At 36.8% G+C, this 21,082-nt stretch overlaps 1 protein-coding gene across 2 annotated transcripts in view; it reads right to left on the reverse strand.

Annotated features, from left to right (window-relative positions):
• Positions 1-1,058: 1,058 nt before the first annotated feature.
• Positions 1,059-21,082, reverse strand: part of LOC122726819 (p53 apoptosis effector related to PMP22) — a 32,946-nt gene continuing 12,922 nt past the window's right edge. Inside the window, exons 1-3 of one of the 2 annotated variants that reach the window (XM_043964808.1) lie at positions 20,361-20,749; positions 4,704-4,844; positions 1,059-2,537 (exon numbers count right to left, since the gene is read on the reverse strand). In XM_043964808.1, the coding sequence (XP_043820743.1) occupies positions 2,314-2,537; positions 4,704-4,844; positions 20,361-20,580 (585 nt within the window). In that variant the 5' untranslated portion in view covers positions 20,581-20,749 and the 3' untranslated portion in view covers positions 1,059-2,313. Of the gene's footprint in view, positions 2,538-4,703; positions 4,845-20,360; positions 20,750-21,082 lie in introns of those variants that run through there. The other variant, XM_043964809.1, reaches the window with a different exon arrangement.

Genomic DNA, 21,082 nt, shown 5'->3' on the forward strand with positions numbered 1-21,082 from the left:
AATCTCTATTTTTCTCCCTTTCACCACTATACAGTTAATTCAATTCAGTTTGATTCAACCAACATTTACTAAGCTATTATTCTTCACCCACTAATATCTGATGACCTCTATTAAAGTGTTTCCTTATATGTGCATAATCGAGTCTAATACAGTGAGGATAATTTAAATTCAAGTACATTCAGAGGATGGAGAGAAAGGGGAAATGCTCTATTGTAAAAGAAGAAAAAGGGCAAAAGAAGTAAGGAAAGATGGGTCAGGTAAAATACACAAAGTGAGAATAGCAAGGTCTTAAAAGCTTCATTCCTCTTTAGGTCTAATGCCACAGTAATTCTCAAAGTGTGGTCCAGGGATCCCTGGTGGGTTCCCAAGATTCCTTTAGGGAGTCTTCAAGGTCAAAATTATTTTTATAATAATACCACCAAGATGATTTAATTTCTGATATTGATAGATATAATCTATGTAGATCAACATTCATTGGAGCAAATGAGGCATATTTTCACAGAGACAATGTAGTAAAGTAAATAAAGGATTTGACTTAGAGTCAGAGGGACTGAGGTTCAAATCCTACCTCAGACATTTGGTCAATGTGTGACCCTCAGCAAGTCACTTATGCTCCTAAGACTCAGTTTCCTCATCTTGAAAATGGAGGTAATAATTTCATGTGTTTCCCAAAATTGTTGTGAGGATCCAATGAGATAATACATGTAAAGTACTTTGTCAATCCTATATAGATTTCAGCTATTATTATTATACAGTGTCTTTGCATATAGCAGAACCCTGGTGCATTTCCTTTTGTTGCAAATCAGCATGGAAATGGTCCCATAGTTATGGATGTCTGCAAATCAGCTAATCTTTCCATGCTCCAGTTTTCTTCACTCCAAAGTGAGAGGATGGAGCCTGCTGATGTTTAACATGTCTCCCATAAGTCTATGATTCTATGTGTTAAAGGAATGGAATTCTGAGTGAGTCATTAGGAGGGATCAAAGTTTTGTGAGAATAATAGAGAAAGAAATATTTATTTGTAAGCTTTCTTTTTTTGGAAGTAAACACAACAATCATACTAGAAACAAGTAACAGGTGACCTGGTTTATTAGAAAGAGTTCATAATGAAAACATTTGCATTTGCTTATTCTGCAATATACAAAAGGATAATTTGATAAATAAATTCAGTTTTGACTTCCAATCTGTTGGCTAATATAAATGGTAAAAAAAAAAAAAACAAATATATCATGGTATGGTCATTTATAGAAACAGCATTTCTTACTACTCTTCTATTCAGTGCATTATATTTTTTTTACTTAAAAATTTTAACCTGTACATTAATTACCAAGGACCACCAGACTTTTTGCTGCATTTAAGGCTTTAAGGTACAATCTTTAGACTATTTTAGGCCATAGCAATAAGAATGCAGCCAAATCAGACTGGAACTGAAAAATTGTTGTGTGCATGACATATGCTGCACAAGTTAAAATAACCCCCATTTTTCCAATCTGGTCTAATCTGGCCAGAGTCATATAAACAAAGAAATAATACAGACCAATGAGCATAGTGCTTTTACCTTAGCCCAACCCAAAGTACTACTTTAAAGAAAAAAAAAACCTCATCTTAACACTTTACTCCAAAATGAGGGTTCCAACTCCAATAGGCAGTCAGCCCATTGGGAAGAACAACATTGATCTTCTTTTGTTTTATTTCCCTAAATGATATTTTCAACAAAATGTTGAATTTAATAAAAACTCATGGATTTGTAAGGTTAATAAGAAATCATGAATAATGTTAGGGATGCAGGTTATCACCATGCTTTTTAAAGAGACAAAAAAGGTGAACTGGAAAAAAATACATTGCATACTATAAAATATTCAGCTGACTTTAAAAATATTTTCTCTTTCTCCTTTGGTCCATCATAGGAAACCCAGTCCATTAAATAAAGACAAATAGAAATTTGACCTGACTGTCTAAAGCAATAATTACTTTAGGTTTATAATGTTTTTTACAAACTACATACTAATTTAAAAGGCAGATTTTGGGGGGAACTTTGGCATATTTTCAGCAATGAATTAAAAGGAACAAGTCATATTTAATACAATAATTCCCTTGAAACATGAATATAAAAATATAAAACCACTTAAGGTATTTAAGGTCATCTCAAATTTTTATGGCATTTAAAAAACTTGCTCAAAAACAGCTGAATCCTTTGCATATTACTGTAGACATATGAGTTCGGTATGGTATGGGAAGAAATTAGTGTCTTTCTGTCTCTGGAATCCAGTTGTCAAAGTAGTAATGATATTCTTCTGCTTTTATTCTCAGCTCTTAGGCTGAAGTGTAGAAATACCTGGGTTTAGCATTGCCCAGGAGATCATCTTCATAGTTGGGGAGGCAGCAGAAGAAGAAGGCACAGCCTATCATGATGATGGTAGCTGCCCAGCCAAAGCCATAAGCCCAGTTGTAAATATACCTGGTATCAATAAGACCTTGAAGGAATTGCCGGGTGTACATCACTGGATAAATAACCAGAGAGATGATCTGAAACACAGCTAAAGGTAAGGGGAAAACAGGAAAAAAAATTAATAAAAACAAACATACTAATTTTCTAATCTTTAATATTTCTTTCCTTATATAAATATATCTTCTACTCAAGGGGTAAGAATATTGATCAATCAATCATCCTTGATTGAGCAGCTATCATATACCTAGCACTAAGTGATAGAGTACAAAAGAATTACTGGAGAGCAATGTTTTACACCTAATAGTAACTCAGTAAATATTTGTTGAATTGAATGACATGAAAACATGAAACAAGGAACAAGAAATTATTGTATGGTTGCTTGTGAGTTCATGTAGTATATGTGCACCTTCTCATATACTATATACTATTTTCTAATTTTCTATTCCCAGGGTCCAAGCTTTTTTTTTAAAAATCAATCACCCCATTTGTAAAAATATTGTAGAGTATATATCTACAATATACATAGAATCAAATGTAAATTATATACCTGTACATAAATCTAAGTTTAGTTTTAATGTCTATCATAGCTACAAAATAATGTAGAATTAAATATGAAAGCCTATCATTGGCTTCACTTATCAAATCACAATACTCATTTTCCAGTCTCATCAACCAATTAATTTTGGATGAATACATAGAAAACACAGAAACATGAGAAGACTTTTATGAATGGATGCAAAATGAAGTAGATAGAACCAGTAAAACAATACATACAATATCTAAAACAGTGTAAATGAAAAGAATAACAAGAAATTAAATACTGTATAATTATAATGACCAAGTCTGGCCCCAAAGACAGATATGAGAATGTATCTCCCTTCCTTCTTTGTTGACTCAAGGCATGGATAACTGCATATAATGTCAGTTTTTGGATATGTTACTTAGTTTTGCTAAGCCAAAGTTCTTTCTTTTTTATTCTTTGTCACACGGAATGGCTCTCTGGATAAGGGAGAGGAGAGGAATATAGTAAAACATCAAGGTGATTTAAAAAAACAACAATATAATATCAATAAAAATATGATCTTTACCTCAAAGGGACAGGTTGTGTGTGTGTGTGTGTGTGTGTGTGTGTGTGTGTGTGTGTATGTTTTAAAATATCTGCTAGGTAGCATATTGCTACTTGCCACAGAATAGCTTGGCACTTATAAAAGAAAAAGGGATAAGATCTTTGTTTGATAATTCCTCTAAGTACTTTGTCAGCAGAGTGCCAGCTTTTGGCAAATGCAATCCTTTTGGGACAAAGTTTTTTTGGAGACTTTGTTTGTTTTGGAAACTCTTGCCAAATAAATGCTTCCTGAAGATATACTTGTATTTTTCGAATACCTGAGACTAGAACTATGCAAATATTTTTATGGTTTATTAGATATCTCCCCATATGTACAGATATCTATATATGGAGAGAGAGAGAGAGAACATAGTTGTCTATATCTATATATTTTTTCTTATTTCTTTGTCTTATTTCACAAATTTGGGTATTCAGCTAAGTTTTTAGATGATGAAATTAAGTAGGCAAATCTCTCAAATACTGAAATATATCTGTGATCTTGAGAACTTTTCTCAAATATTAAAATGTATCTGTTATCTAGAGAGATCATAGATATATTTTCATATTTGAGAAAAGTGCCCTCCATGATAACTTTATAAGCAGTATCAAATGCCAAATATGTGACAAGTATTCTAAGTACTGGAGATACAAAGACAAAATTACATAGTCCCTGTCCTCAAAGAGGAGACAACATGTACATAAATATGTTTAAAATACACATAAAAAAAATAAAAAAGGAACTTGGGGAGGGAAGGAACTTTGAGATGGAGGATCAAGAATGACTGCATGTTGGGGCAGCCAGGTGGCGCAGTGGATAAAGCACCAGCCCTGGATTCAGGAGGACCTGAGTTCAAATCTGACCACACTAGCTGTGTGACCCTGAGCGAGTCACTAAACCCTCATTGCCCCACAAAAAAAAAAAAGAATGAATGAAAGAAAGAAACTGAGGGCCCAAGGGGTTAAAAAAGATGCTCAAGGTAACACAGGTAGCAACTGGCAAAAATGTGATTTGAACCAAGGATCTCTAACTCCACAGCCAGAACTCTTTCCACTACACCATAGTAGGATACAGTCTCTGAGAAGATATATTATGTTATTGATGTTCACAGAGATTAGAGAAGAAAATTACTTTTTCAAATACAATCTTACCAGCAAGGGCCAGGAGGCCTCCAATCACTCGCAGGAAAACAAGCATTTGCGGTCCACAGAGAGCAAAAAAGGAGAGGATGAAACAAATCACCAGGAGGATGCAGCCACACATGAGCATGGCAGCCGCTGCTCTTCCCCAGGCTACCCAAAAAAAAAAGAGAGAGGGAGAGATGATAGTTAATGACCAATAAGGTTGCAAAAATATCAAGGACAACTTGTTGAAACACTGGCAGTAATCTACTTTGTTCTATCAGATTTTTTTGGAGGGTAAAGGAGATATTTTCCTTCTCGATTTCTTCATTGGCATCCCCACACCTCCCCCTCCCCCTTTCAAGAAGCATATGATTATGTTCATCCCGGTTAAAAATGTAAACACAACAATGAAAAGCAGTTCAGGAAAATGGCACTTCCTGTATTTCCAATCCCAGGTGTTAGAGTTGTATTCTTTTGCCAGAGATCATAACCACACCCCCTGGGAATCCAGAGCCAAGAAAGAGAATATTGCAACCTTTGTTTCATTGAGCAGGCAGGGTCTGATAGAGCAACCTGTGGCCTCGTCTGTCCCTACTTGAATAGGTGAAGGCTTAGTGATTTCATCCCTGTGGGGAACTAGGGGGTTGAAATTTCCTTTATCCCCTAGTCCTTTCACCAGTTCAGACCTTAACCTGTGTATGACTCAGTCCATATGGACTTCGGAGTTGCCTGAGGCACAAATAGGTTAAGAGATTTGCTGGCAGCCTCAGGTCATCCTAATTCCAAGCCTAAACTCTTTGGTCTTCCATGCAGTCTTTTACTGCTCTCTATAACTCCTTGTTCCACCCACCTCACCCAATATTTCCATATATTTCCAAGGGAAAGTGTTTGCTTCCCTGAGATGAGAATTTCATACCAACTTTCCCTGTTAATAATTTCCTAACCTACCATAGATTGAGTTCAAGTCAAACAAACACTAAATTTCTAATCTGTACAGGTCCTATGCTTCATAAACTGGATTTACAAAGCCAAAAAGGAAATAATCTCAAGTGCTTTGAGGAAACTCTATAAAGGAAACGACACATGACATGCGGGTAACATGTGTACAACGTGTAGATAAATAGCAAATGAACAGTGATATTGGGATGGAGTCGGCACTAGTAACTGGTAGATCAGGCAAAGTCTAATGGAAGAGACACCACTTCACTGAGTTTTAGGTGAAGGGAAGTATCTGAGGTGAAGATGGAGTACATAGATAAAGGTACTCATTTATATGTATATGAGGACAAGATAGAGTGCATTCCAACAGAGGAGACAATCTGTGCTAAAGCATGGAGATAGGAGACGAAATACCATGTGTGTGAGACAAAGTTGCAACAGTCAAAATGAAAACCACATTTTGGTGGGCAGGGTTACTGGGCAATCCAAAAGAGAATATCTTTTGGACTAATTAGAAAAAAACTTATCTTCACATGTATGGAAGCCCATGCATCCTCAACATGTGAGCTGCTTTTTCTGCTTCCTTTTAGACTCTGTGATAGCTTTCTGGGGGTGTAGCAAGCAGAACAATATTCAGTTTTCCAAGTTAAGATATCTTCCAGTTCTGGATAATGTTTCTGGTTGTGTATACCTTTAGTCAGGATTCATATGGTATGTATGTTGCAAACTACACCCACCTCTTTGGAACAACTTAATCTAGGGTTTGTAATAAATAGAAACTTACTGACCTCATTTTCACTTTTAAAGTGGCACCAGTTTACAAGTATGGATATAACAACTATTATCATTTTCAAATTAATAATCACTTTGCATGCTTTATCAAATTCTTTTTGTTCCAACAGGAAAGAGGTAGAGAGCATTGTGTAAAAAGGCCAAATAACTACCCCTTTTTCTAAATTTCATATGCAACAGGCCCTCTACATCGAAAGAGAAGTAGAAAAATGGTGAGGATATAGCAAAAAAATCACAAAAATTGTTAAAGTGATAGCTAATAAGTTTTTTGATAAAGTGTCAATGAGTTTCCAATGTTGAATGTGGAGTACAGGAGCCAAAGAGGTAATTGATTGACTTTGCTTGCCGGGCATTCAGCATGATGCAGCAGAAAGCAAGCTGGATTTGAATCTAGAAGGTCTAGCTAGGTTCAGGCTCTACCTATGCCACTTACTACCTATGTGACCCTGGACAGGATATTTCACCTCTAAGGGGTTGGACTCAATGACTTCCAAAGATCCATTTTGTTCTATTTCTATGAATCCCTGAATACATATTTAGGGAATTCCAAACTTAAGAACTCATACATTATTACTCTAAGGCATCATTCTTATTCTAAGGAATAATACACTAAGTTTAGGCAACTGGGAAGTCCTGTAACCCCATTCTGTCCCTACCCACTCCTGTTAGTTCTAATGCTGTGCACAGATTCTATCAACTGTTTAATGTCCTAAAATTATGAGTACATTTTGAAGCTCCCAAACCCCCAACTTGATTTTGGGGGGGGCAGGGCAATGAGGGTCAAGTGACTTGCCCAAGATCACACAGCTAGTAAGTGTCAAGTGTCTGAGGCCGCATTTGAACTCAGGTCTTCCTGAATCCAGGGCCAGTGCTTTATCCACTGCACCACCTAGCTGTGCCCCCCCCCCATCTTGATTTGCTAATATTTCCAAGGAAAGCATCAGACTTTGGGGATGAAAATAGAATAGTCACGTAAGACACAATTTATTAATTTTCTGACCAGTCAGACAGACTACTGTCAAACAACCACATATTCCAACACACATGACTTCCATTGCTGAGCAATAGCCAGACATACCGATCTATAAAGCAAAACGAATTACACAGGTGTCACTGGGCCACAATTAATTCATGGAAAAGTGCAAAGAGCTATCATGGTATATTGGAAAGACATTTGGAGTCAGAGGATCTGGGTTCAAATCCTAGCTCTGCTACTTGCCTTTATGACCTGAGGCAAGTTTTGCTGCACTTTTCTAGACTTCAATTTTCTTGTCTGTAAAATGAGGGAGGTGGAGCAACCTCTGGAAGTAACCTTTGAAATCCCTCTGTAATATGGAAGAGGAATTAGGCTTATTGGACAAAACAGGAGCAATGGGCAGAAGTTTCAAAGAGGAGAATTTAAGTTTGATGTTGGAAAAAATGCCCAACAATTGAACTGTCCAAAATTAGATTGGACTGCTCTCCTTTGTTGTTAAGTCATTTCAGTTGTGATTAAAACTCTGTAACTACACTGGGGGTTTTCTTAGCAAAAACACTGGAGTGATTTGCCATTTCCTTCTCTAGCCCCTTTTACAGATGAGGAACTGAGGCAAAGAGGTTAGTAAGTGACTTGCCCAGAGTGGCACAGTTAGTAAGTGTCTGAGGTCAGATTTGAACTCAGGAAGACGGGTCTTCCTGACTCCAGGTCATTGTGTCACTTAGCTGCCCTGGGCTCTCTTTGGAAGTCTTTAAATAAAAGTGTACCTGGACATATTATAGTGAAGATTCCTTTTATATTTGGGTTGTACTAGAAGGTTGCTGTCAGGGCTCTTCTAACTCTGAAATTCTGTGATCTCCTCAAACTCTAAACCAATTAGGAATGAATTTGGAGGTAAAATCAGAAGTGATCATCCATTTTGAGGTTGGTGAAAACACCCAATCTACTTGAAACAGCTTTAGAGACTGTTGCCTTTTCAAGGAGGAAGAAATTGAGACAATCACACCACCAATTCCTAATACTCTTTGTATGTTTCATGTACATACGCACATATTTAAATGTGTGATTTTTTGAGCCCCATTAATATTTAACATTACTGTTTATATGTTGAGCATAATGTTAATATTGTTAATGTTTTATTAAAAACTTTTTTTTTCTCCTTTGCTTGGCCCCAGTGAAATTCAGTTTACAGACATTTCTATTAAAGAAAACTGCCCCAAATATTGGAATATATCTTATTGGAATATATCTATTCAGGTAAGTGAGGGATACATCCCTCTGAAAGGATTCTACAGGGAGGATAGTGATCCTCAGGCACAGAACAAGACAAAATGGGCTTATGGCATAGCAAAAAGACTGGGTTGAATATAACACAAAATTTCTTAACTCTAAGGGTAACTGAGGCACTGGCATAGCCTCCCAAAGAGAAATAGTAAATGTCTTACTCTAGAGGTCTAACAACCATCGAACTTGAATGGCTGAGGGGTGGACCTAGTTCTGAGGTACTTTAGATCCTTTCTGTGTGGTTCTGAAAAATTATATATGCACATGCCTGTCTGAAATAGAGCAATGTATGATCATTTCATAAAGGTTTTGTTTTATTTTTCTTACAAGACTGTCTTTGTTAGATAAACACATACACATACATATACACATATAAAAAAGATGCATACCTACATATACACACCCCCATGCAATTCCTACATCTTAACTTAAGGCCTAGTTAATGGGGCTCATTCATCTGAAAAATGACATCATGATGGCTGATGCACAGAAGACCTTCTGCTAACCACTCCTGAAGCCCACAGACTTCAGACCTCCAGATCCACTTATTATCCAAGAACAACAGAGCAATTTGCTGAAGAACTGGGTAGAAGAGGCAGCTAATTAAGATGATTAGACCCCAAATGTCCACTCAATTAGCTAGCTGACCTAATTCATTAGATTAACTATATTCCACATTATGCTGAAATATTAAAAACAAATCAGGGGATATTTGCTTTTTTTCAATGTCTCACCCTAGGATTTCTTCCAAATGACATATTCCTTTAGTGTATTTAAAATAGCTGCTACTAAAAATTCATTTTTTTACACATTTTATATGTGATTGTTCAATCCTTTTCTTGGCTATATTAATAGAGAAATGATCTATTCAAGAGCTGTCATTTTGACTTTAAACTTTACTAAAAAGGTACAGAAACGAGATTACTTCATGTGCACAGGGAAATTGTTTTCGTACAGAGTAAACAGACACATAGACAAAGGGTGTGTGGGGTTAGGGTTCAAAGGGGCATAATATTGAATCATTGATAGCATTCTAAGCGTAGTTCACAGTAAAAAAAATCTACCAATAAACAATGAAAAGAAGAACTTAGAATTATCCTCCAAAAGGAGGATAACAAAAAGAAAGACCCCACATGCACAAAACATTTGTATAGCAGAATTTTTTTTTAAGCAAAGACCTAGAAATAAGGAACTTGTTCATCAACTGGTAAACAGCTAAACTAACTGTAGCACCAGAAGATAATGGAATATTATGAGGTCATAAGAAATGATGAGCATGAAAAACACAGAAAAACATATCAAAATTCTTATAAAGTGAAGTAAGCAGAGCCAGAGAAGCATAACATGCAGTGATGATGATATAAATGGAAGGACTAACCCAAAACCCCTAATATGTAATTATAATGACCAAGCTTAATCTTGAAGAAGAAATGAGAAAATGCACTTCTCTCCCTTCTTTTCAGACATGGGGGACTATGGACACATAAACCTTGAATGACAGGTTGGTTAGTTTTGTTGAATCACCTCTGTTGTTATCACAAATGGTTCTATGGGCAGAGAAGAGCCCAGATATATGTATATAGAAATATTAGTGACTTAAAACAAAAGCTATCAATAAAAAGGTTTCTTAAATATCCTATAAAAAAGTAAAGGGAAAAAAAACCACACACAACAGCCTGCCACTCTTATAAACATTTAACCAAGAGGTTTTCTCGGCAAATGTAATGGGCTGAATTCTCCCTATTGAACTCTGTGTGTGTGTATGTGATCTATTTTTCATTTATTCAAATCTTACCATTCTAAATATAATTGAGATAATTAACAATATAGTAAACTGGTTATTATAACATTTAAAATGTTTGTGATTTTAAAACTAGTTTAACACATTCACATTCATAATAGCTAAAGTGAAGCAAAGTCCACTTTGTACCTTAAAATGATCTTCTCTTTTCTACTTATATCCATGATATTGATTTATTAGCAAAGTAGCATCCAGTTCGTGAACATTTCCATATAAATTTGGTGATTTTTTTTCTTTTCTACTGTGAGGCTAAAATCCTACCACTGGGGCTATACTGTTTTATTTAAAGCCTCAGGCATGAATTCTACATTTAATTTGACAAACATATACACATAAATGCACATACCACTCTCACTAATTTTTTAAAAGTATGTCTACTCATGAGTTGCTTTATTTATTTTTTTATTAGAAACAACTCTAAAAATCACTGCAAATGACATCTGCTTAGTAACTTTTTACACTTAAATTACCTAATTTCAATAGATAAAAATCGAATAACATTTTTCAGTCCTCTCAAAGTACCTATCGGTTTTCCTTGACCATCCATTCATTCAATTTTCCTACCATAATATATTCCATTTCTAAGCTTCTGCTTTTAAAAAGAAAAAAACTTACTTTGGATTATTTCATAAAGGTATTTCCAGATTTCTTTGTAGTCTTTATACCTAAACATATAAACTGCTTTATAATATTAGCAATGAATCTGGGATTTCATTTTTTTTTCTTTTTCTTTTTTTTTTTTTCTGATGAGGCAATTGGGGTTAAGTGACTTGCCCAGGGTCACACAGCTAGTAAGTGTTAAGTGTCTGAGGCCAGATTTGAACTCAGGTCCTCCTGAATCCAGGGCTGGTTCTCTATCCACTGCGCCACCTAGCTGCCCTGGGATTTCATTTTTATAGGAAACCCCCAATAAGAAAAATCCCTCTACTATAGCATATCAGGGGCAGCTAGGTGGCACAGTGGATAAAGCACTGAGCCTGGATTCAGGAGGACCTGAGTTCAAATCCAGCCTCAGACACTTGACACTTACTAGCTGTGTGACGCCGAGCAAGTCACTTAACCCTCATTGCCCCGCAAAAAAAACCCAAAACTCAAACCCTAAAAGTACTATAGCATATCAGCACCAACTCTACAATTTATAGGCTAAGAGAGTTGCCTAGGAAACTGAAGATTTAGTGACTTGCCCAGAATCAGAGCTCGAATTTGTCAAAGGTGGGGATTATACCTAGGCTGTTCTGGCTCCAAGGTCAGCATTCTTTCCACTTGATCAATTCATATCTCATTCCATTATATTAGTGAAGTGCAATTTATTTAACCACATTCTTCTATTGTTGAACATTTGGGTTGTTTCTAGTTTTTGTTTTTTGCAATTAGTCTTTGAATGAACATTTCATTCATTTTAATGGAAATAATTACTTCACTACAAGCAGAATCTGATTCTGAAATCTGAAATATTATTGCTAATTAAATAGCTTTGGGGCAGTTCAACAAGAAAATGAATCCTTTCCTACCCTCACCCCTGTTTAAGGGTTGATTTCATTTCCTAAAGGTAGACTTATCATGTAGCCTCTCATTGATTCCATGAATAAATTTAATTCATTTTGTTAAATTCAATAGGTTACAATCTCTTTACACTTAAACCTTAAAGTAAACAATCAATCAACAAGCATTTATTAAGAGCCTACTACATGCTAGGGACTATGGGTATAAATATCATTTCAATACATATTAATAAAGACTATGACATCTTCTGGCATTGTTGCTATTTAATTTTATATGAGCACTTTGTTGTTATTGTTGTGGTTGTTGAATCTTATTTGACAATTCATGACCACATTTGGGGTTTTCTTGGCAGAGATACTGGAATGACTTGCCATTTCCTTCTCCAGCTCATTTTACAGATGAGAAACTGAGGCAAAAAGGGTTAAGTGACTTGCCCAGGGTCACAGAACTAGTAAGTATACAAGACCAGATTTGAACTCAGGAAGATGGGTCTTCCTGACTTCCATTTAGGCACTCTATCCACTGTGTCATCTAGTTACCCTATGAACACTTATAATATGTGAAGCGTTTCTAGAGTATGAAATTTTATATGGGGACTCAATTAAAAAAAAAAAACCAGACACACAACTGAGGGGCAGCTTGGTGGTATAGTGGATAAAGCACCAACCTTGTAAGACCTGAGTTCACATTTGGCCTCAGACACTTACAAGCTGTGTGACCCTGGACAAGTCCCTTAACTCTGCATAAGTTCCTCATCCGTAAAGTGAGCTGGAGAAGGAAATAGCAAAGCACTCCAACATCTTTGCCAAGAAAACCCCAAGTGGAGTTACAAAGAGTCCGACATAACTGAAAAGCAAATGAACTGATCATATGGAGACATCACTTAACTTAAGCATAACATTTCTTTGCATAACATGCTTTCTAAGCCTTACTACACTATGTAAATGTGAGTTCATGTTATCATTCTCTAGTTTCCCCAAGAATACAAAATGTCTTTATGAAAGGGGAGATTAAGTCTCAAGAGTTTGATTCCAAATTCAGTATTCTTTAACTGAGCCATAAAGACTCTCCATTTTCTTTCCCCACAAAGAGGGAGTGGTTCAAACTCATGTTCATAATTTCCCTCCCTAACATGTAATAGCTTGCTTAAGAAGCTAAATTCAACATTAATTAATTCCCCAAAAGGCATCCACATGATGCTCTTTCCTTTCTCAGAAGACTGGAAAGGGAGGAACTTTGGGTGGAGCAGAGTACTCCATGTAGGTGCATGCTTAAACACTAAAATCAGAATTTTATTTACACAAACAATTCAAATCACCATTTGGATTTCTTTGGGACTAATTTTTTTTGCATGTTTTGAGAAATGCAAATTATAATTCAGGCTTTTTTTAAACCCTTCATTTTACTTAGCATCATTGCTATGCTTCACTTTGCCTGGAAAGACTGTGTATTTATCACCAAATTAATTACACTGGTGTAACTAATGAAGGTGATAGTCAAGCATTTTGTAAGTACAAGGGTAGCCATTTTAAATAATGGTAAGAATGATACCAGCATATTCTCAGTAGAATGAAAATTCCTTGAGGGGAGACTTTTTTGTTTTAGTCTTTATCTCTCCAAGGCCTTGTAGTAGTTACTTAACTGTTGTTTGGACTGAATTGCTAACATACATTAGAAAGTATTCGTATTAACACTGTATTATTTTAAAACCATCTATCTCAAGCTTCCATTTCAGTTAACCAAATTAATCCTGGTTCTAATTTCTGTAAAGTATTTTGGGGTTTTTTTAAGTCATTTGCCTCATTTAAAATTCAATGGCATCTCATTCAGTTCATATCAATTTAGCAAGTCTTTATTGAGCACCTATTACATACCAGGCATTATTCTAAATCCTGGGAAAATAAATCTGAAAATAAGACCGACCCTGCCTTCAGTTAATTGAATTAAATATAATTGACAATCTGGGAAGTCTTGGAAAAATATCTCAGATTCACTTCCCTTGCAGAAGTGAGTTTCACTATGCCCAAAGGGCTATAAAACTGTGCACACCCTTTGGTCCAGCAATACCACTGCTAGGCTTATACCCCAAAGACATCCCCAAAAAGAGAAAAATACCTATTTGTACAAAAATATTTATAGCAGCTCTTTTTGTGGTGGCTAAGAATTGGAAATCAAAAGGATACCCATCATTTGGGGAATGACTAAATGGCTAAACAAGCTATGGTATATGATTATAATGGAATATTATTGTGCTATAAGAAGTGACAGGCAGGATAATTTCAGAAAGGCCTCGAAAGACTTATATGAACTGATGCACAGTGAAGTGAACAGAACCAGGAGAACATTCTACACAGTGACAGCAATATTATTTGATGAATAATTGTGAATGACTTAACTATTCTCAGCAACACAATGATCCAAGACAATCCCAAAGGACTAATGATGAAGCATACTATCCACCTCCAAAGGAAGAACTGATGTTGATGCTATTTTTCACTTTCAGTTTTTTCTTTTGTTCTAGCTTTCTTGTACAAAATGACTAATATGGTAATGTTTTACATAATTGCACATCTATAACCTATATCTGATTGCTTCCCACCTCAGGGAGGGGACAGGGGAGGGAGAGATAGAATTTGGAACTCAAAACTTTAAATAAAAATGTTTATTATAAAAAAAAAAAAGAAGTAAGTTTCAGAGTCCCCCACAAAATGTCAGGAAACAAACTGGTATAATAGAAAGGCCACCATATTTAGAAGCAGGAGTCCCAGCATTGTATCCTGGGTCTGTGACCTAATAGCAACAAATCCTTGAACAAATAGCTTAACCTCTCATGTTCTTGCTCATTTATATGTAAAATCAGAAAACTAGACTAGCTAATCTCTAAGATCCACTCCAATTCAAAATCTTAGGATTTTATGTATAATTTGACCTGTCCCCCAACACCTTCAATTCCTAGGTGATTTACAATTTGTCCTGAGGTTGGGGATGGAGGGCTTCTAGGAGAGCATGAACTTGCACAGCAAAGCAGGGTCAAACTAGATACTGACCAGCCTGGGGCTAGACCCCAATACTTGAACTTTCATATATAAAAAACAAGAGTAAGTACGGTGGAAAATGTGATAGATTTAGAATGAAAGAACCTGGGTTCAAATCCCTGCTACTACCATTTACTACCTTTTAGGCCATGGACCACTTGACTCCTTTGGGCATCAGTTCCTTCATCTGTAAAAATGGTGGTATAGGACTGTATGGCCTCTAAGTACCCTTCAAAGTTTAAATCTACAATATTATGAAATACACTGATGTTTGCAGCAAATCCTTATGTCTCATTGCCTGTGAACAGCAATTAATGTCTCCATTGATAGTGCATGATAACTAGTTATAGCAGTTTCCTTTCCTTCCTCAAAACAGATTAGTTCAGTTACATCAAAGACAGCTCTGAGTAGTTTTACAGATAAACACCAGGTCCACTAATTAAGGTTCATTTTCCCATCTCTTCAAAAAGCAGTATATATCTATCCCTTTTAGGTCACTGTTTTTATGTTCTCACTGTAACATCATTCATAAAACCATGGCCTTTATAAAAACTGAAACTGAGATGGCAAAGGATTGAGGAGCCTGTCCCTTTGGGAAAGTAATTCTGAGACCTTGTGGTGCCACAAGTCTGCAAATAATTTTTCCTAATACTGGAGATTTAATGGTATAGGGCTGTGAGACACCACTACTACTACTTTAGGTTTCAATTCTAAATATCAGGTAAATCATCCACTCATCAGTATTGAATGCATCTCACCAGCTGAGTTTTAGTTATGATATCATATTTAGAAAACAATGCTGTGCCCAATTTGCAGGTCGGTTGCTCAAATAAAGAAATGCAGTTCTACTGAAATAGGTTAAAGCAAGGATTCTTAGCCTTTTTGTGTCATGGATTTCTTTGGGAGCCTGGTAAAGCCTGTGCCCCTTCTCAGAATATTGTTTTTATTTTTATTTATTTATTTTTATTTTTTTGCGGGGCAATGGGAGTTAAGTGACTTGGCCAGGGTCACACAGCTAGTAAGTTTCAAGGCTCTGAAGCTGGATTTGAACTCAGGTAAATGCATGAAACAAAATACACAGGAATACAATCAGTTATATGGAAATAGAATTATAATTTTTTAAAGTTCATAAACCTCAGATTTAGAACTCCTAACAAAATGATGAAAAGCTCTAAGTTTTTTCCCTATGATTTCATTGGTATTAGAAACTCCAAGCACAAAGATTCTTCCCATTACTGCAGATTAGCAACTATCCTCTAACTTCTAGTCTTTGAGAGTTGTCCCAGGCATTGAGAAGTTAGGTGACTTGCTTATGGTTGAAAAACTTGTATGTGTCAGAAGCAGGATTTGAACCCAGAGTTCCTTGATTACAAGACCACTATCTATCATTTGTGCCAGTCTGCCTCTTGAAAACTTAATTAGAATTTCAAATAAGGAATCAAAAAACATTCATACTTTGATTTCTTCTATCCTTAATTCTAAAACCCACAGAGGTATTTTCAAAATTGCCATTTCCACAGATTTAGTAACCCTGGACCAATGGAGTATATGAGTATGTTGGAATCATAGACTAGGAAAGACAGGTAGTATTCTGGAGAACCAAGTCAATATTCAAACATTTGCAAAGGATTAGAGGAGGCTGAATCTAAAAATTTGAATTTAATTGGCATAAGTTTAAAGTCCTATCCTTATTAAAAAGACAAGAACAACTACACAAGTACAAGATAGGGAAGATGTGAAAAAAAAAATTTAGGGGGATCTGGGGTTCTTAACATGACAGACAAAAAAATAATGCCCAGAATAGTCCCATTGAACTTTATTATATTCAGTTTGGGAGATCACATTTTCAAAAGAATATTAAAAAACTCAAAACTATCAGGAAATGGTCACTAGGATGGTGATTGGGGCTAGAGATCATGCCATAAAAGGATTTATTAAAGAGATAGAAGACGTTTAGCCTAAAGAAGACTTGTGTGGGTCATGACAGCTGGGTTGTTTTTCATGGCCCCAAAGGGCAGAACTAGGAGCAATAGGGTTCCAGTCTATTTCTAGGGTGGCTGAAGGGCTGAACTGGGATCGTCAGGATGATCTTCCTCATGGTTCTAAAGGGGTGTCTAGGAACATTCCTTTTCATTTAGAAGTCTTCAGACAAATACTGGATGGCCACTTTTTAGGGGTAGTGTAGAGAGGAATTCCTGTTCATAGATTGTACTAGATAACTTCTGAGGTCCCTTAAATTCTAAAATTCTGTAATCCTGGGAATGTTAAACTTGGAGGTCCAACACCCTTAATTGTATAGATAGGGAAAATAAAACAGGGAAATTGTGACTTATCCAATGTCATATAAAAAGCTAGTGGCAAAGTCAGATATGGAACTAGGTTGTTTGACAGTACAATACCCTTTCCATTATAGCACTCTGTCTCTCATGTACCTAGACCTAAAATTAGAGGGAGGAAAATCAGAATAGCATCATATTAAGACTCTTCTGACTTTTCTTTAATGCCCAATCTGATAATATTGTACCAAAGAAGCTAACGACTTAAAAGAACATTTGAATTAAGTGTGTCATCTTCAATCTGGGAAAAGTTGCCAATAATTTAAATCTCATCAATAAAAAAAAAAGAGGACACTTAATATGATTATATGCTTTGATGATATGTATTGTCCACTGTGGCTCTATTTCAGGTAACCATGAATTTAGGTGGGATGTTGAATATTTATGGGGACAGTTTAGTGCCAAGTACAAATGACCCCATAGCTAGGGGACAGGGCACAGTACTGCATCAGAGCACAAGCAACATTACAAATGCTGGGACTAAAATGGCCAGAGATTTGCTCTGATGATTCAAATGAGCTACCTTCTCCTCCCTGCAGTTAGTTCTGTCCCTTGGGGCATAAGCCTCTCCTTTCTTTGGTTGTGACTTGGGTCCTAGTCATGGTAGGAACTGTGTCTGGTACATTGTTCATACTTAGCACCCTTTGTGTAAGTAAGGAGAACAAACTCAAAAGTTACCCGGATCTTGCAAATTTATTCTTGTTTTTCATAAAGAAAGGTTTTTTGATACACTGCGATGGAAGGAAAATGGGGCTTTCTAAAAGTGCAATTCTAAAACTAAATCCAGTATAGTCTAAACATTTGCAATTTTCCCTTTCAAATGAAAAAGGGAAAGGCTATAAACTTCTACCGATTGAGGAAATATGTATACATATGCTTGTATGTGTAATTTAAATTACTTATGCTCTTTCAAAGTTCAAGGTATTGAAAGTATCATTCTGTGGTTAGTTCAACTACACCCTGTTTAAAAAAAATTAAAAAGTTCAACCTAGCAGTGCACTAAAGAACAACAACAATGAAATGGATGGTGCTTCTTTCATCCTACGGGTCTTTACAAAAGCACATCAAGCTAAGTCATGCTCCCGCAGGAATGAACCTGCCGGATTTTTTCCCTGGAGGCTGCTACCACTCCAAGTACCATAGATCTACTCTGGTGAGCTTTTCTGTTTTTCTGGGCAGGTTACTATAGCTTTTGTTCACCATTAGCCTTTGTAGCTAAATATCTTTGAAAGCCTTTTTTTTCCCAATTAAAAAATGTTTTTGACTCCCTTCTAACTTAGTGATGCACCTCCTATCAAACAAAAAGAAAACCCAAACCTCTGAAACAAATTCTCACATTGGTCTATGGCCCCCCCCAAAATGTCTAGAGCTGCATTGGGAATCCATTAGATCTCTTCTCATCTCTCAGAAAGTTAAAATTGTAACTAGGATATGGGATTATATTCTTTCAAAGGAATTTATTCTTCTCTCTGAAACAGAAGTGTCAGTAAGGGTTTGGGTTTGCTTTCAGGAAAACGTGTAAAAATATTTGTCTTAAAGAAGAGAGCACAGACATTTAGCAAAGTGCAGATTCTATTCAGTCCCTAGCTTTATCATCTTTCCCAATTTACTCCCTGCCTGAAGGATCCCAGGATCCCTTTGAAGGAATTATATAAGGGTCTTCTAAATATTTGTATAGGAGATAAACAAATGAGATCTTCAATAAAGATGATCTGCTGAGAAGTCCTCATATTAGAGACTCGGGGATATTTAAATTTAGTCACAACAGGCAATGGAAAAGGACAGAGATACTTCCTTCTTTTTTTTTACAGTTATCAAGCTACTGTTAGGAAGGCCTTGTGTCAGCCTTGATTAAGTAACATTTAAGCACTATGGCTAGGGCAGTTAGGTAACTCAGTGGATTAGAATGCCAGGCTTTGCATCAGGAAGACTCATCTTCCTGAGTTCAAATCTGGCCACAGACACATAGGAGCTGTGTGTGTGAGCTGGGACAAGTCATTTAACCATGTTTGCCTTGGTTTCTTCATCTGTCAAATGGACTTGAGAAGGAAATGGCAAACTACTCCAGTATCTTTGCCAAGAAAATCCCAAATGGGGTCATGAAGAGTCTGAAACAAATGAACCAACAACAAGCACTGGGGCTGCTTCTACACTGAGAAAGTAAACACTAACATCTTATAAATCCTTGGCACTTAGAGTGCAGTTTTAAAGGGGTAAAGTGAATGGCTTGGAAAAAGACAGGTATTGGTTCTTTTGTTACTGCAATCAATTTAACATTCATCTGCCCACATTCAGGAGATAATAGATCCATTTCAGTACTGAAATACCTGCATGTGGAAATCCTATAGTACAACAGGAAAGAGGGTATCAGGGCATTGCCTGGGAAAGATTTCTGGTTTTCTGGCTCTGAAACTTGTAACCATGATGACTTTGGGCAAATCACATAAGTTCTTTCAACTTCAGTTTTCTTCCTGTCAAACCTTTAGATGACTTCTAAACTCCACCACACCCCAAGCTCTGATCTGTGAACCTCGAAGTTTCCTCCCAGCTCTAGATCCATGATCCATAAACCTGCCATCAACGAGCTTCGTGTCACCATTGTGGTTAACTATCTGAAAAACGACTTTACACACCTTATTTGCATTCCGTTGCCCAAATGAAATGAACAAGCATTGATTAAGCACCTACTCATAATGCAAAGCATTATGTTATGATCAGTGGCTCACAAAGACAACTCAGAAAAACCCAGGCTGCTCCTGAAGGAATTCGCAGGCAGAGAATTTGTCAGAAGTCAGAAACACATTCCTTAAAACGAGAGCTAACATGATCTCACCTTTTAAATAACTAAAGGATCTACTAAAATTATACTTGTAAGAATGTGGCCTGAAAAAACATTTTTCAGAAGAAGAAAAGAGGAGAAAGGGAAAATTCTTGAAGTTGAATCTGTGTCTCACTGGAATCAGGGGCTATTCACCTGAACGACGGGGCCATACCTTCCCCAGACACCAGCCCACTCACCAAAGTCCATAAGGCTTTTGCAGTTTTCCTCATAGGAGCCAGTGCCCCCAGAGACAGTCTCCCCTGGACATTTCCACCAAAGGGAGGAAGTCTGAGAATTGTCTTCAGATTCCAGCCATCCTCTCCCAGAGAGTGCTATAATATCAAAGATGATGGCGCTGAGCAGAAGCAGGGGTAGGATCCACCGACAGCGATCACAGGCCAGGCCACAGCGCAGCATTGTGTCCAACGGTCCAGGGAGCTGAGAACCAAAGGAGGGAAGGAAAGGATTCCAGAAAGAAGAGAGAAGTGGGCAGCCGGGAGTTCTGGGCACTACTGACTATGTTAGGTAAAGGGGGAAGTATTTAAGGAAGAAAGTGTATGCATGAAAGGCTTTGTGGTCAGCAACAAGGAAGCCCCACCTAGATTCCTAATGACTAAGAAGCACAGTGGCTAGAACCTGTAAAGCCAGAGGTGAGCTCTCAGGCAGGGATAGGCTAAAGTCAGGCAGGGTTCAAATTACACACAGTGACGGAGAACATGATTTAATCCTTTCCCCAGTAAAACCCCTAGGAGCGAAGCTTGTGCCTTCACACACATGCAGACAGGTGGCAATGTAGGAACACGGATGAAGAAGGCTCTGGGCTATTTCCTGATTAGAAAGAAAAAGTATTCTATGATTCCAAAAGTACAAAAAGGAGAATGGCTAGTTAGGTAGTAATGGTTCTGGGATAGTTCATCTG

The sequence above is a fragment of the Dromiciops gliroides genome, chromosome 4, assembly GCF_019393635.1.
Source record: "Dromiciops gliroides isolate mDroGli1 chromosome 4, mDroGli1.pri, whole genome shotgun sequence".
Lineage (NCBI taxonomy): Eukaryota > Metazoa > Chordata > Mammalia > Microbiotheria > Microbiotheriidae > Dromiciops > Dromiciops gliroides.